Source organism: Prionailurus bengalensis, chromosome B1 (assembly GCF_016509475.1).
Source record: "Prionailurus bengalensis isolate Pbe53 chromosome B1, Fcat_Pben_1.1_paternal_pri, whole genome shotgun sequence".
NCBI classification, from domain to species: domain Eukaryota; kingdom Metazoa; phylum Chordata; class Mammalia; order Carnivora; family Felidae; genus Prionailurus; species Prionailurus bengalensis.
In genome coordinates, this window is record NC_057344.1 from 69,490,712 (window position 1) to 69,504,079 (window position 13,368).

At 40.0% G+C, this 13,368-nt stretch overlaps 2 protein-coding genes across 2 annotated transcripts in view; one reads left to right on the plus strand and one right to left on the minus strand.

Moving 5' to 3' along the window:
* Positions 1-1,031, minus strand: part of ETFDH (electron transfer flavoprotein dehydrogenase) — a 35,240-nt gene extending 34,209 nt beyond the window's left edge. Inside the window, exon 1 of the mRNA XM_043566536.1 lies at positions 767-1,031. Coding sequence (XP_043422471.1) covers positions 767-800 — 34 coding nt within the window. The 5' untranslated portion in view covers positions 801-1,031. The remainder of the gene's footprint in view (positions 1-766) is intronic.
* Positions 1,032-1,115: 84 nt separating this feature from the next.
* CB1H4orf46 (chromosome B1 C4orf46 homolog) lies at positions 1,116-4,933 on the plus strand. The gene is made up of 2 exons (XM_043566562.1): positions 1,116-1,694; positions 3,395-4,933. Exons 1-2 carry the CDS (start codon positions 1,509-1,511, stop codon positions 3,548-3,550), a joined length of 342 nt encoding a protein of 113 aa, XP_043422497.1. The 5' UTR covers positions 1,116-1,508; the 3' UTR covers positions 3,551-4,933.
* The last annotated feature ends 8,435 nt before the right edge of the window (positions 4,934-13,368 follow it).

Below are 13,368 nucleotides of genomic sequence, written 5' to 3' on the forward strand. Positions count from 1 at the left end.
AATTAAGACAACTGTGAGAAAATTCAAGATTCTGCAGTGAAGTTTTTTGAATTTTTAAACTTTTTTTGTTTTTAAGTAAAACCAACCAAAGACCATTCAACTGCATTATTATTATTATTATTTTTACTTAAGAGAAAGGGAAGGTAATGAGGTATTTTCACAAATCATCATGATGGTTCTAGGAGCACCCATAACACGGTAAGCCTCTAAAGTTAATTTTAGACAATGTAGAAAAATTTCTGGCTCCAGATGTAATCTGGTGACTTGGGGCAGCACATGGATGTTAATCATGATGTGACAGATCGGACTTCAAATTCTTAAGAATGGACTAGGCTGGGTGCAAAGACGAAAGTCAGTACACAACCAAGAAGAAAAAACTGTGCAAATATTATTTTATCCATTTAAAACAATGCAACATATAACACCTGAGCTATGGGATAAGAGTTTTAGGACCAGGATTTGGGAATATTCGGTTCAGGAGTCCACCGGAGGGTCATGTTGACAAGGTTCCTCAGCCCACGACCTTTAACCTAGTTGTTAATTCTTCCAATTGGGGCAACTCAATGGGGAGGAATTTAGGGTCCATTACCAGGCGCAGACAGCGTGGCCTTCGTCCTAGTTTAACCAGTGAACGCCAGGAGAGCCGGGGGAGAGAGGTAGGTGTCCAGCCGCACCCCCCCCTCCCCCGCCCCAGGTGTGGCCCTGTCCTTTTCGCCCTGACTCCTCGACCTTCCTCCATTTATCCCCGCCCGGAGTTCTCTCTCACCCGGGCAGGACAGCTTGGCTAGCGGCACCAACATATTCACTGTTCCCAGGACTGTCGGTGGGACACAACGGAAGGGCTGTCTGTGGCTCGCCGCGGGCGCTGGACCTCTAGGCCGCGGGGGGCGCCATCACCTGCCAAGAAGGACCAACACCTCCGCTGAAGTTCGCCTAGAGTTCGGCCCAACACTGTGGCTTCACCGTGTTCCCGCCTCTTTCTCGCTCTGCGCCGGCGCCACGCATGGACGCGATGGCCAGCAGAGACTTCCGGGTCACGTTCCGAAAGAGGAAAAGGAAAGAGACTCTAAGTCCCAGCCCGCCCCCGGCTTCAGGCTGAGGATTGGTTCTGAGTTTGCGTCTCACCAAGGCGTGGTGAGGCCTCCGGGGGCTTGTGAGAGAGACCCACAGATCGGGTAGTGTAATGCGCTAGCATCAAAAGCAGTGGGAGGCGGCGCGATGCATACGGCATTCTGGGAGTTGTAGTCCTCTGCTCAAGCGTCTTCTGAGCCTGACTGGAAGTTTGCGCAAGAGCGTTGAGCTACCCAAGGTGAATTAACTGACATTTGATTGGCTGTCCCGAAAAAATGACTGGTATCCGCGGATTTGGCTAGAGACCCACTAGCATACTGGGCGGGATTGCGGACGGGAGGAGGCGGGGCTTCTGGGCGTTGGGCGCGAGCAGTTTGAAAGACTGTTGGTGTCGGTTCGGCTGCTAAGGTCGGATTCTGCAGTCCCAGCCCCGCTCAATGGCAAACCCTGAGGACGTGCGGATTTCTTCGCCGCCCCCGCCACCTCCTTCGTCTCCCTCGTCTTCAGACGCCTCGTCAACATCTTTCCCCGGCGTCCCAGCGAGTTTGGGCTGGCCAGTTCCAAGCAGAAGCAGCAGCCGAACAGTGGACCCGCTGGAGGAAGTGGAGCTGCAGATCGGAGACGTGAGTGTTGGCAGACAGGTCCCCCCCATTCAGCCCTTTTTGGAAGACAGACTGTGGCGGTGCAAGGGAGAAAAGGACCAGGAGTCCGCGCACCCAGTCCCGCGCGTCTCGCGCTTCTGCCCTTTCAGAGTATGGGCTGGGGGATGGGTTGAGTAAACTGGCGACCCAAGGCCCTTTGTCCCCCATCTATGAGGATTCCGCCTTTAGATTTAGTGTTGAGGAATAAGGGGTAATCCCTCCACCGCCCCACCCCTATTTTCTTTTAGTCTCGCCTTCTGGTTTCAATCACCCTCTGTAACCTGAAACCGTTCTGCTCTACTGCGCCGACTTGTGCAGGCGGTGTCTGTGCTCTCCTTGTTGCCTGTTGGTGCTTAGAATCAGGCTGTGATTTCTTTCCTTGGGACTTAAGATCCCGCTGCTCTAGTTGGCCACCTGCCAGAGCCAGCTGGCAATGCTATTATTGTCTGTTTTAGGCTTGCTGTGCGCTGGACCCAGTTTGGAGGGATTAGTTAACTGCGTTTGTAGTCTAGATTGGGTTTCATTAAAGGTTAGGTCAAAAACCCCTCCCTATGATTGCTAGAATGCATAGTATGGTTTCTGTTGAATTGCGAATTCCCAGTGGCGCGCACACCCACCTACTCACCCATCACCGGAGTTTCAGTATAAAAAGACTCTTGGATGGGTCAAGTGAATGAGGTATGTAGGGTGTGATCCTCCTGGGAGAACTTTGTGGAATAGACCCTGTTGTGCAGACTGGAAACTGGATAATGAACTCGATTATCTTAACAAGTATTTGTTTGTTTGCTTGTTTAAAGATGACTAAAATGGTGAACAAAACAGTGTTTTTGCTGAACAAGACTGGTTTCAAGAGAATATGTAGACTGGACTGCTGATGTGTTAGTGTAGGAACAGTGTTATTCTATATTATAGGTGAAGAAAACATTTCTGTATGCTTGATTTTGTTCATTTTGATTTTGTTCATATATGTCAGCTCAGAGTATCTATTCTTTGTTGTATATATTTTCACGGTTTAAATAGCGTTCACAGGTAAAATTAGTGGAGCGCTGCCCTTGTTACTAAATATCAGTGAGTTTTTTATTTTTAGTGAGTTGTTTATGATGAAGTAAGTCTGTAAGTCCTTCTTCAGATACTTCTGGTCCTTAGTGTCAAGGGATCCAAGTCCTCTTGTTGAGTTAAATGAGATTCTAGTGTATTTTTTTTTTTTACTTTCTTTTTTCTTTTTTTCTTTTAAAGATTTTTTTTTTAAGTTATCTCTACACCCAAAGTGGGACTTGAACTCAACCCCCAGATGAAGAGTTTCATGTTCTATGGACTGAGACAGCTAGGCACCCCTAGTGTATTTTCAGTTAAAAAAAAAATACTGATTTGTTATGTTTGGTGCATAATGGATGCCTTTCCAGCAGACATATTTCCTCAAAGCTTACTTCATATGAAAGAATTTCTTGGGTTCCCTGAAAGAGCTGGTATTTTCGTTTGAAGATTTTTTTGTTACTTTTAAGAAAAATAACTTAGGCAATGGAGTCAAGGTTTTAAGCTATTTTTAGACTATTTATAAAATGAGATGAAAATCTTAAAAATAAACTTCTGTTGTTTCTCTTTTCTTTCTTTCTTTCTTTCTTTCTTTCTTTCTTTCTTTCTTTCTTTCTTTCTTTCTTTCTTTCTTTCTTTTTAAATTTCAGGCAGCATTTTCATTAACCAAACTTCTTGAAGCCACATCTGCAGTATCAGCTCAAGTGGAAGAGCTTGCCTTCAAATGTACAGAAAATGCACGTTTCCTTAAAACATGGAGGGACCTCTTGAAAGAAGGTTATGATTCTTTGAAGCCTGACAACTGATTTGGCTGTGTAATAATTCCTACTTCCTCATTGATGATATTTGCACGTGTACCATAAGTATAAGGTAGTCTCCAGTAGTTCTGTGTATTCAGAATGAAATTTTTTTGGTTTCCTTCACTTTTGTGAAAGCAGAATACTGATGTTATATTTGATGTTGGCAATATTTATCTTTAAATACTTTCTGTCCTCTAAACTTTCATAGCATCTTTTATGGAAGTTAATTTCATCAGTAGATATTGTTATCTATAGTTTTAATGGCAGAAAAAAAAATAGTTAAATCATTATTCTATTTGATTTGCAAGAAGATGCCAAGAATGCCAGAGTTTGAAGTTGAGCTTTATTTTATAGACCTAGGGAGGTAACTTTAAGGCTACCAATGTTGGCCCAGTGCCACTAGGCCAAGGTCCCTGGAACTAATGATTGTGTCTTGTTTATCTCCAGCACCTAGAACAACTGTGTCACACAGCAATCAGTAAATGTTTGTTGAATAAAAGAGTTGACAGTACAGTTAAAAGCTGTTTTTTTTTTGTTCCTGTTTTTACCATGAAAATTGTAATTGTTTTTCTAAAAAAGTATTTGACTCAGAACCTCACTGACTTGAAGGAATACAATCTCTCTCTTTTTTTTTTTTTACAAGAATTTGAACTTGGAGGACAACTTTTTAAAATATATGATAAATATTTTTTTATCCTTTATGATGCTTTCTAAAAAGCTTTTATTTCAGAAAATGAAAGCCTGTCTAGAAAGAATGTTTATATTTTTTCCTTGTTGATTTCTCAGGTTAACTCTTTTTGATGTTGTATGTTTGGTTGTTCTCTTTAAAGTGCCTTGTCAAAATTATGGCTCTGTACTATTACTATTTGAGCTTTGCACATGATAATTTAAATTCTAAATATAATTCTAAAGAAATTACTGTGTTTTTAAGCCAACAAATTTAAATGATGTGATTGCTTGCATATAATTTGACTTTATTGACAATGTTCTACTTTAGTTGTTCCATATCTTATATTCTCCCTGTCTCTCTTTGGTGGTTTGTGTCGACAATTAAGCCAACTAATTTTCCGTAATTTCTAGACATCTTTGATAATGCATCTTAGTTCTTTGTAGATATGGAGTTGTGTACAGATATGTATTCTAAAGACCCACAGTGGGGTTATGAAAGGGGACAAACGGATGGGCAAAGAATAGTTTCATTGAGTATATTAGGTCATAGTTCTTGGTCCCCTTTTTTTTTTAAATTTTTTCTTTTTAGTTAAAGATAACACAAATGGTGTGCTTCTATACCAAAGAGATACTTATTTTCATATTAGAAAAATATTTTTCTTACATGTCACGAAAATTGCAATTTTTAAAATGTATGAAAATAAACTTATTCAAAGCAAATTTTATTTCCATTTCTTTGGGTTCATTATTTTAAAACTTTTTGTTGAAATATTTCTAACATAACAGGAAAAGTGAATGATTAAAGAATATATCCCTACCATACAGATTTAATAAATATTAGCATTTGGGGCAGCTGGGTGGCTCAGTCTGTTAAGCGTCCAGACTTCAGCTCATGTCTTGATCTCACAGTTCGTGGATTTGAGCCCCGCATCGGGCTCTGTGTGGACAGCACAGATCTTTGGCTCTTCTGTCCCTCTTTCTCTCTGCCCCTCCCCGCTTTTGCTTTCTCTCTCAAGAATAAATAAACATTTAAATAAATAAATAAATGTTAGCATTTGGCTATACTTTCTTCAGATCTATGTTTGTAAATGTCAGATACATTTGAAACTTTTGCTACCTCTTTGATCCCACCCCTTCTCTCCCCAGAGGTAACCATTGTCCTGGAGGTGGTGTATATTCTAGGTTATGTTTTTATGTTTTTAATACATGTGTATGTTTTCAAAGCACTACAAAATACTTTTTTGTGTATGTGGTAGCTAGCCTCCAGATGGCCACAATGGTCACCCTCCTGGTATTCATGCCCTTGTATAGTCTCACATGTTGAATAGTGCTGACTTTAATAACTACTAGGAGATTGAAGAAATGCAGTGTGTGATTTCTGAGGCCATACCTTTGTCCATTTTTCTATTAGGTTTTGTCTTTTCCTTATCAATTTGTAGGTGTTCCATATATTGAATACTAACTAATGACCTGTTCTCTGTGTTTCTTTTTTTTTTTTTTAATTTTTTTTTTTTTTTTCAACGTTTATTTATTTTTGGGACAGAGAGAGACAGAGCATGAACGAGGGAGGGGCAGAGAGACAGGGAGACACAGAATCGGAAACAGGCTCCAGGCTCTGAGCCATCAGCCCAGAGCCCGACACGGGGCTCGAACTCACGGACCGCGAGATCGTGACCTGGCTGAAGTCGGACACTTAACCGACTGCGCCACCCAGGCGCCCCTGTTCTCTGTGTTTCAACTACCTATTGTAGCTTGTGGTTTATCTTTGTATTTGAGTGTGGAGTTTTCTTAAATAAAGGCTTTTAATTTTAATGGAATCTTACCAATTTTTCATAATAGTGCTTTCTGGGGCTTGTATAGGAAATGTTATAAAGATACTCTCCTTTATGTCTTTCCAAAAGTTAAATTTTTGTTTTTAATGTTGAGGTGTTTATTCGTCTGATTAACTTTTGCTTATGGTGCAATTTTGGGATCTTTTTTATTTTTGTATGTCTGTTGCTGTTCCTTCAAGTATCAGTATTTCAAATGCTACATCTGTCATTCAATTACCCTGTAAGTGTTTGGTTCTGAGCTCCATATTGTATTCTGATTTGTTTGCTTAGCCCTATGCTAAGGTCCCCTATAACTTTTTCTGTTATAGCTGTATCATAAGTTTGATCTGTACTACTTTGATTTTTGTGTGTGTGACTTCCTCTCCCCACCATGTATGTTTTTATGATAGAAAAGAAGAACCATCTTAGTTGATTTATAATTTTGTTGAATTGTAGTCAGCTTAGGTTAACCCCTGATTTCAGGAGGTGAGGCTTCTGTGGACACTTTAGGTTCATTCCTCATCACTAAAACTCATAGCTGCTAGTGTCAGCAGACTGGTATCCCCACAGCTCAGCTCTGTTGACAGTTTTTGTTGTCATGTGTGGCCCACAGAGAAGTTCATCTTAACAGTGGCTTTTTATTTTATTTATTTATTTTTTAATATATGAAATTTATTGTCAAATTGGTTTCCATACAACACCCAGTGCTCATCCCAAAAGGTGCCCTCCTCAATACCCATCACCCACCCTCTCCTCCCTCCCACCCCCCATCAACCCTCAGTTTGTTCTCAGTTTTTAAGAGTCTCTTATGCTTTGGCTCTCTCCCACTCTAATCTCTTTTTTTCTTTTTTTTTTCCTTCCCCTCCCCCATGGGTTCCTGTTAAGTTTCTCAGGATCCACATAAGAGTGAAACCATATGGTATCTGTCTTTCTCTGTATGGCTTATTTCACTTAGCATCACACTCTCCAGTTCCATCCACGTTGCTACAAAGGGCCATATTTCATTCTTTCTCATTGCCACGTAATACTCCATTGTGTATATAAACCACAATTTCTTTATCCATTCATCAGTTGATGGACATTTAGGCTCTTTCCATAATTTGGCTATTGTTGAGAGTGCTGCTATGAACATTGGGGTACAAGTGGCCCTATGCATCAGTACTCCTGTATCCCTTGGATAAATTCCTAGCAGTGCTATTGCTGGGTCATAGGGTAGGTCTATTTTTAATTTTCTGAGGAACCTCCACACTGCTTTCTAGAGCGGCTGCACCAATTTGCATTCCCACCAACAGTGCAAGAGGGTTCCCGTTTCTCCACATGCTCTCCAGCATCTATAGTCTCCTGATTTGTTCATTTTGGCCACTCTGACTGGCGTGAGGTGATACCTGAGTGTGGTTTTGATTTGTATTTCCCTGATAAGGAGCGACGCTGAACATCTTTTCATGTGCCTATTGGTCATCCCGATGTCTTCTTTAGAGAAGTGTCTATTCATGTTTTCTGCCCATTTCTTCACTGGGTTATTTGTTTTTCGGGTGTGGAGTTTGGTGAGCTCTTTATAGATTTTGGATACTAGCCCTTTGTCCGATATGTCATTTGCGAATATCTTTTCCCATTCCGTTGGTTGCCTTTTAGTTTTGTTGGTTGTTTCCTTTGCTGTGCAGAAGCTTTTTATCTTCATAAGGTCCCAGTAATTCACTTTTGCTTTTAATTCCCTTGCCTTTGGGGATGTGTCGAGTAAGAGATTGCTACGGCTGAGGTCAGAGAGGTCTTTTCCTGCTTTCTCCTCTAAGGTTTTGATGGTTTCCTGTCTCACATTCAGGTCCTTTATCCATTTTGAGTTTATTTTTGTGAATGGTGTGAGAAAGTGGTCTAGTTTCAACCTTCTGCATGTTGCTGTCCAGTTCTCCCAGCACCATTTGTTAAAGAGACTGTCTTTTTTCCATTGGATGTTCTTTCCTGCTTTGTCAAGATGAGTTGGCCATACGTTTGTGTGTCTAGTTCTGGGGTTTCTATTCTATTCCATTGGTCTATGTGTCTGTTTTGGTGCCAATACCATGCTGTCTTGATGATGACAGCTTTGTAGTAGAGGCTAAAGTCTGGGATTGTGATGCCTCCTGCTTTGGTCTTCTTCTTCAAAATTCCTTTGGCTATTCGGGGCCTTTTGTGGTTCCATATGAATTTTAGGATTGCTTGTTCTAGTTTCGAGAAGAATGCTGGTGCAATTTTGATTGGGATTGCATTGAATGTGTAGATAGCTTTGGGTAGTATTGACATTTTGACAATATTCTTCCAATCCATGAGCAGGGAATGTCTTTCCATTTCTTTAAATCTTCTTCAATTACCTTCATAAGCTTTCTATAGTTTTCAGCATACAGATCCTTTACATCTTTGGTTAGATTTATTCCTAGGTATTTGATGCTTCTTGGTGCAATTGTGAATGGGATCAGTTTCTTTATTTGTCTTTCTGTTGCTTCATTATTAGTGTATAAGAATGCAACTGATTTCTGTACATTGATTTTGTATCCTGCAACTTTGCTGAATTCACGTATCAGTTCTAGCAGACTTTTGGTGGAGTCTGTCGGATTTTCCATGTATAATATCATGTCATCTGCAAAAAGTGAAAGCTTGACTTCATCTTTGCCAATTTTGATGCCTTTGATTTCCTTTTGTTGTCTGATTGCTGATGCTAGAACTTCCAGCACTATGTTAAACAACAGTGGTGAGAGTGGGTATCCCTGTCGTGTTCCTGATCTCAGGGAAAAAGCTCTCAGTTTTTCCCCGTTGAGGATGATGTTAGCTGTGGGCTTTTCATAAATGGCTTTTATGATCTTTAAGTATGTTCCTTCTATCCCGACTTTCTCAAGGGTTTTTATTAAGAAAGGGTGCTGGATTTTGTCAAAGGCCTTTTCTGCATCGATTGACAGGATCATATGGTTCTTTTTTTTTTGTTAATGTGATGTATCACGTTGATTGATTTGCGAATGTTGAACCAGCCCTGCATCCCAGGAATGAATCCCACTTGATCATGGTGAATAATTCTTTTTATATGCCGTTGAATTCGATTTGCTAGTATCTTATTGAGAATTTTTGCATCCATATGCATCAGGGATATTGGCCTGTAGTTCTCTTTTTTTACTGGGTCTCTGTCTGGTTTAGGAATCAAAGTAATACAGGCTTCATAGAATGAGTCTGGAAGTTTTCCTTCCCTTTCTATTTCTTGGAATAGCTTGAGAAGGATAGGTATTATCTCTGCTTTAAACGTCTGGTAGAACTCCCCTGGGAAGCCATCTGGTCCTGGACTCTTATTTGTTGGGAGATTTTTGATAACCGATTCAATTTCTTTGCTGGTTATGGGTCTGTTCAAGCTTTCTATTTCCTCCTGATTGAGTTTTGGAAGAGTGTGGGTGTTCAGGAATTTGTCCATTTCTTCCAGGTTGTCCAATTTGTTGGTATATAATTTTTCATAGTATTCCCTGATAATTGTTTGTATCTCTGAGGGATTGGTTGTAATAATTCCATTTTCATTCATGATTTTATCTATTTGGGTCATCTCCCTTTTCTTTTTGAGAAGCCTGGCTAGAGGTGTCTATTTTGTTTATTTTTTCAAAAAACCAACTCTTGGTTTTGTTGATCTGCTCTACAGTTTTTTTAGTTTCTATATTGTTTATTTCTGCTCTGATCTTTATTATTTCTCTTCTTCTGCTGGGTTTAGACTGCCTTTGCTGTTCTGCTTCTAGTTCCTTTAGGTGTGCTGTTAGATTTTGTATTTGGGATTTTTCTTGTTTCTTGAGATAGGCCTGGATTGCAATGTATTTTCCTCTCAGGACTGCCTTTGCTGCGTCCCAAAGCGTTTGGATTGTTGTATTTTCATTTTCGTTTGTTTCCATATATTTTTTAATTTCTTCTCTAATTGCCTGGTTGACCCACTCATTCGTTAGTAGGGTGTTCTTTAACCTCCATGCTTTTGGAGGTTTTCCAGACTTTTTCCTGTGGTTGATTTCAAGCTTCATAGCATTGTGGTCTGAAAGTATGCATGGTATAATTTCAATTCTTGTAAACTTATGAAGGGCTGTTTTGTGACCCAGTATATGATCTATCTTGGAGAATGTTCCATGTGCACTCGAGAAGAAAGTATATTCTGGTGCTTTGGGATGCAGAGTTCTAAATATATCTGTCAAGTCCATCTGATCCAATGTCTCATTCAGGGCCCTTGTTTCTTTATTGACCGTGTGTCTAGGTGATCTATCCATTTCTGTAAGTGGGGTGTTAAAGTCCCCTGCAATTACCACATTCTTCTCAATAAGGTTGCTTATGTTTATGAGTAATTGTTTTATATATTTGGGGGCTCCGGTATTCGGCGCATAGACATTTATACTTGTTAGCTCTTCCTGGTGGATAGACCCTGTAACTATTATATAATGTCCTTCTTCATCTCTTGTTACAGCCTTTAATTTAAAGTCTAGTTTGTCTGATATAAGTATGGCTACTCCAGCTTTCTTTTGGCTTCCAGTCGCATGATAAATAGTTCTCCATCCCCTCACTCTCAATCTAAAGGTGTCCTCAGATCTAAAATGAGTCTCTTGTAGACAGCAAATAGATGGGTCTTGTTTTTTTATCCATTCTGATACCCTATGTCTTTTGGTTGGCGCATTTAATCCATTTACATTCAGTGTGATTATAGAAAGATACGGGTTTAGAGTCATTGTGATGTCTGTATGTTTTATGCTTGTAGTGATGTCTCTGGTACTTTGTCTCACAGGGTCCCCCTTAGGATCTCTTGTAGGGCTGGTTTAGTGGTGACAAATTCCTTCAGTTTTTGTTTGTTTGAGAAGACCTTTATCTCTCCTTCTATTCTAAATGACAGACTTGCTGGATAAAGGATTCTTGGCTGCATATTTTTTCTTTCTAGCACACTGAAAATCTCGTGCCAATTCTTTCTGGCCTGCCAAGTTTCAAAAGAGAGATCAGTCACGAGTCTTATAGGTCTCCCTTTATATGTGAGGGCACGTTTACCCCTTGCTGCTTTCAGAATTTTCTCTTTATCCTTGTATTTTGCCAGTTTCACTATGATATGTCATGCAGAAGATCGATTCAAGTTACGTCTGAAGGGAGTTCTCTGTGCCTCTTGGATTTCAATGCCTTTTTCCTTCCCCAGTTCAGGGAAGTTCTCAGCTATTATTTCTTCAAGTACCCCTTCAGCACCTTTCCCTCTCTCTTCCTCCTCTGGGATACCAATTATGCGTATATTATTCCTTTTTAGTGTATCACTTAGTTCTCTAATTTTCCCCTCATACTCCTGGATTTTTTTATCTCTCTTTTTCTCAGCTTCCTCTTTTTCCATAACTTTATCTTCTAGTTCACCTATTCTCTCCTCTGCCTCTTCAATCCGAGCCGTGGTGGTTTCCATTTTGTTTTGCATTTCGTTTAAAGCGTTTTTCAGCTCCTCATGACTGTTCCTTAGTCCCTTGATCTCTGTAGCAAGAGATTCTCTGCTGTCCTTAACAGTGGCTTTTTAAAAAAGCATCCCTTTTTGTATTTCTTTTTGCTCTGCTTCATGGCAGGGGTTGGGGAAGAGCTCAAAACATAAACATTTACTTAAAGACTTAAGAAATTGTTTTCTTAACTAAGTAGCTCATTACCAGTTCTATATACACCTTAGAGGAAAACTCAGTATTTTGATGTAATTAAAAGCCTCAAGAGGTTGGGGTGCCTTGGTGGCTCAGTCAGTCGCTGGAGTATCTGACTCTTGATTTCAGCTTGGGTCATGATCCCATGATCCTGCTCAGCACAGAGCCTGCTTGGGATTCATTCATTCTCTCTCTCTCTCTCTCTCTCTCTCTCTCTCTCTGCCTCCCTCTCTCTCTCCCCCTTTGCCCCCCTCTGTCGTTTGTGCTCTCTCTCTCTTAAAAAAAAAAAAAAAGGCCTCAAGAGGGTAAAAGTCACTGTAATGAAATTTTTAGTATTACAAATAATGTGTTTCAAAAATTCTGAGTTAGGCACTATGCTAGGAGATTTATAAGCATTATTTAATCTTAACTTTTGAGGAAAGTGATGTTGTTTCTGTCTGTAGAGACAGAATAGGAAGTAAGCTGAGATGAAATTTGCCTGTGGGTCTCTTACACCAAAATTAGTATTCTCTCTCTCTCTCTCTCTCTCTCTCTCTCTCTCTCTCTCTCTGCCCCTCCCTCGCTTGTGTGGTCTCTCTCAAAATAAATAAATAAAAACAAACAAAAAGTTTGTTTTTGAGAGAGAGAGGAGAGGGAGACAGAATCCTAAGCAGGCCCTGCACTGTCAGCACACAGCCCGATGCGGGGCCCGAACCCACAAACCATGAAAGCATGACCTGAGTTGAAATCAAGAGTCAGCGCTTACCTGACTGAGCCACCCAAGAGCCCATAGATTAATTTTTTGAGAGCTCTAAATATGGATAAAAATCACTTGAACAAATTACAACTAGAGGTATAGAAACTTGTTAGAAGGTTATTGCCAATACGGCAACAATACCTGATGTCCACACAAACTAAGGTACTGGAAATTGGGATAAAGCCAAGTGGATAGATTTAAGAGTTGTTTTTTAGGTAGAATAAAGGTAGGGCTAGGTGATTTGATATGATGGATAAAGGAGAAGGAAGAGCTAAAGACTCATTCTAGGATTTCTAGGTTGGGCTTTTGGTACCATTCACTAAGACAGGGTCTGAAAGGACTCTATACGTTTTTGGAGATTAAGCTGTTGATAAGATAAGGTGTCAGTACAGAGTCTTAGTAAGACAGAGTCCATAATGATGAAGGAGCATAAGGCAAGCTGAGGGCAAAGCTCAAGCTAAGAATAACAATCCCCCGCCCCCACCCCCTCCTACTCACCTGATGGGATATGTGTGACATTCCTCAGGCACTCTTGGCTGCCCAAGAACAAAGGAAAGGGGGAAACAAATGGTTAACTGATGGAGATCATAGTCCTGCAGGATATGAGTTTCCATTAGTTTATAAAAATAGAATTACCCTACAACCTAGCAATAGCACTATTAGGAATTTATCCAAAGGATACAGGAGTGCTGATTCATAGGGGCATGTGTACCCCAATGTTTATAGCAGTGCTATCAACAATAGCCAAATTATGGAAAAAGCTCAAATGTCCATCAACTGATGAATGGATAAAGATGTTTTATATATACACACACACACACATATATATATATATATACACATATATATATATACACATACATACATATATGTGTATATATACACATATATATGCTATACATGTGTATACATATAATATATACATTATATATATATATATATATATATATATATAATGGAATACTACTTGACAATGAAAAA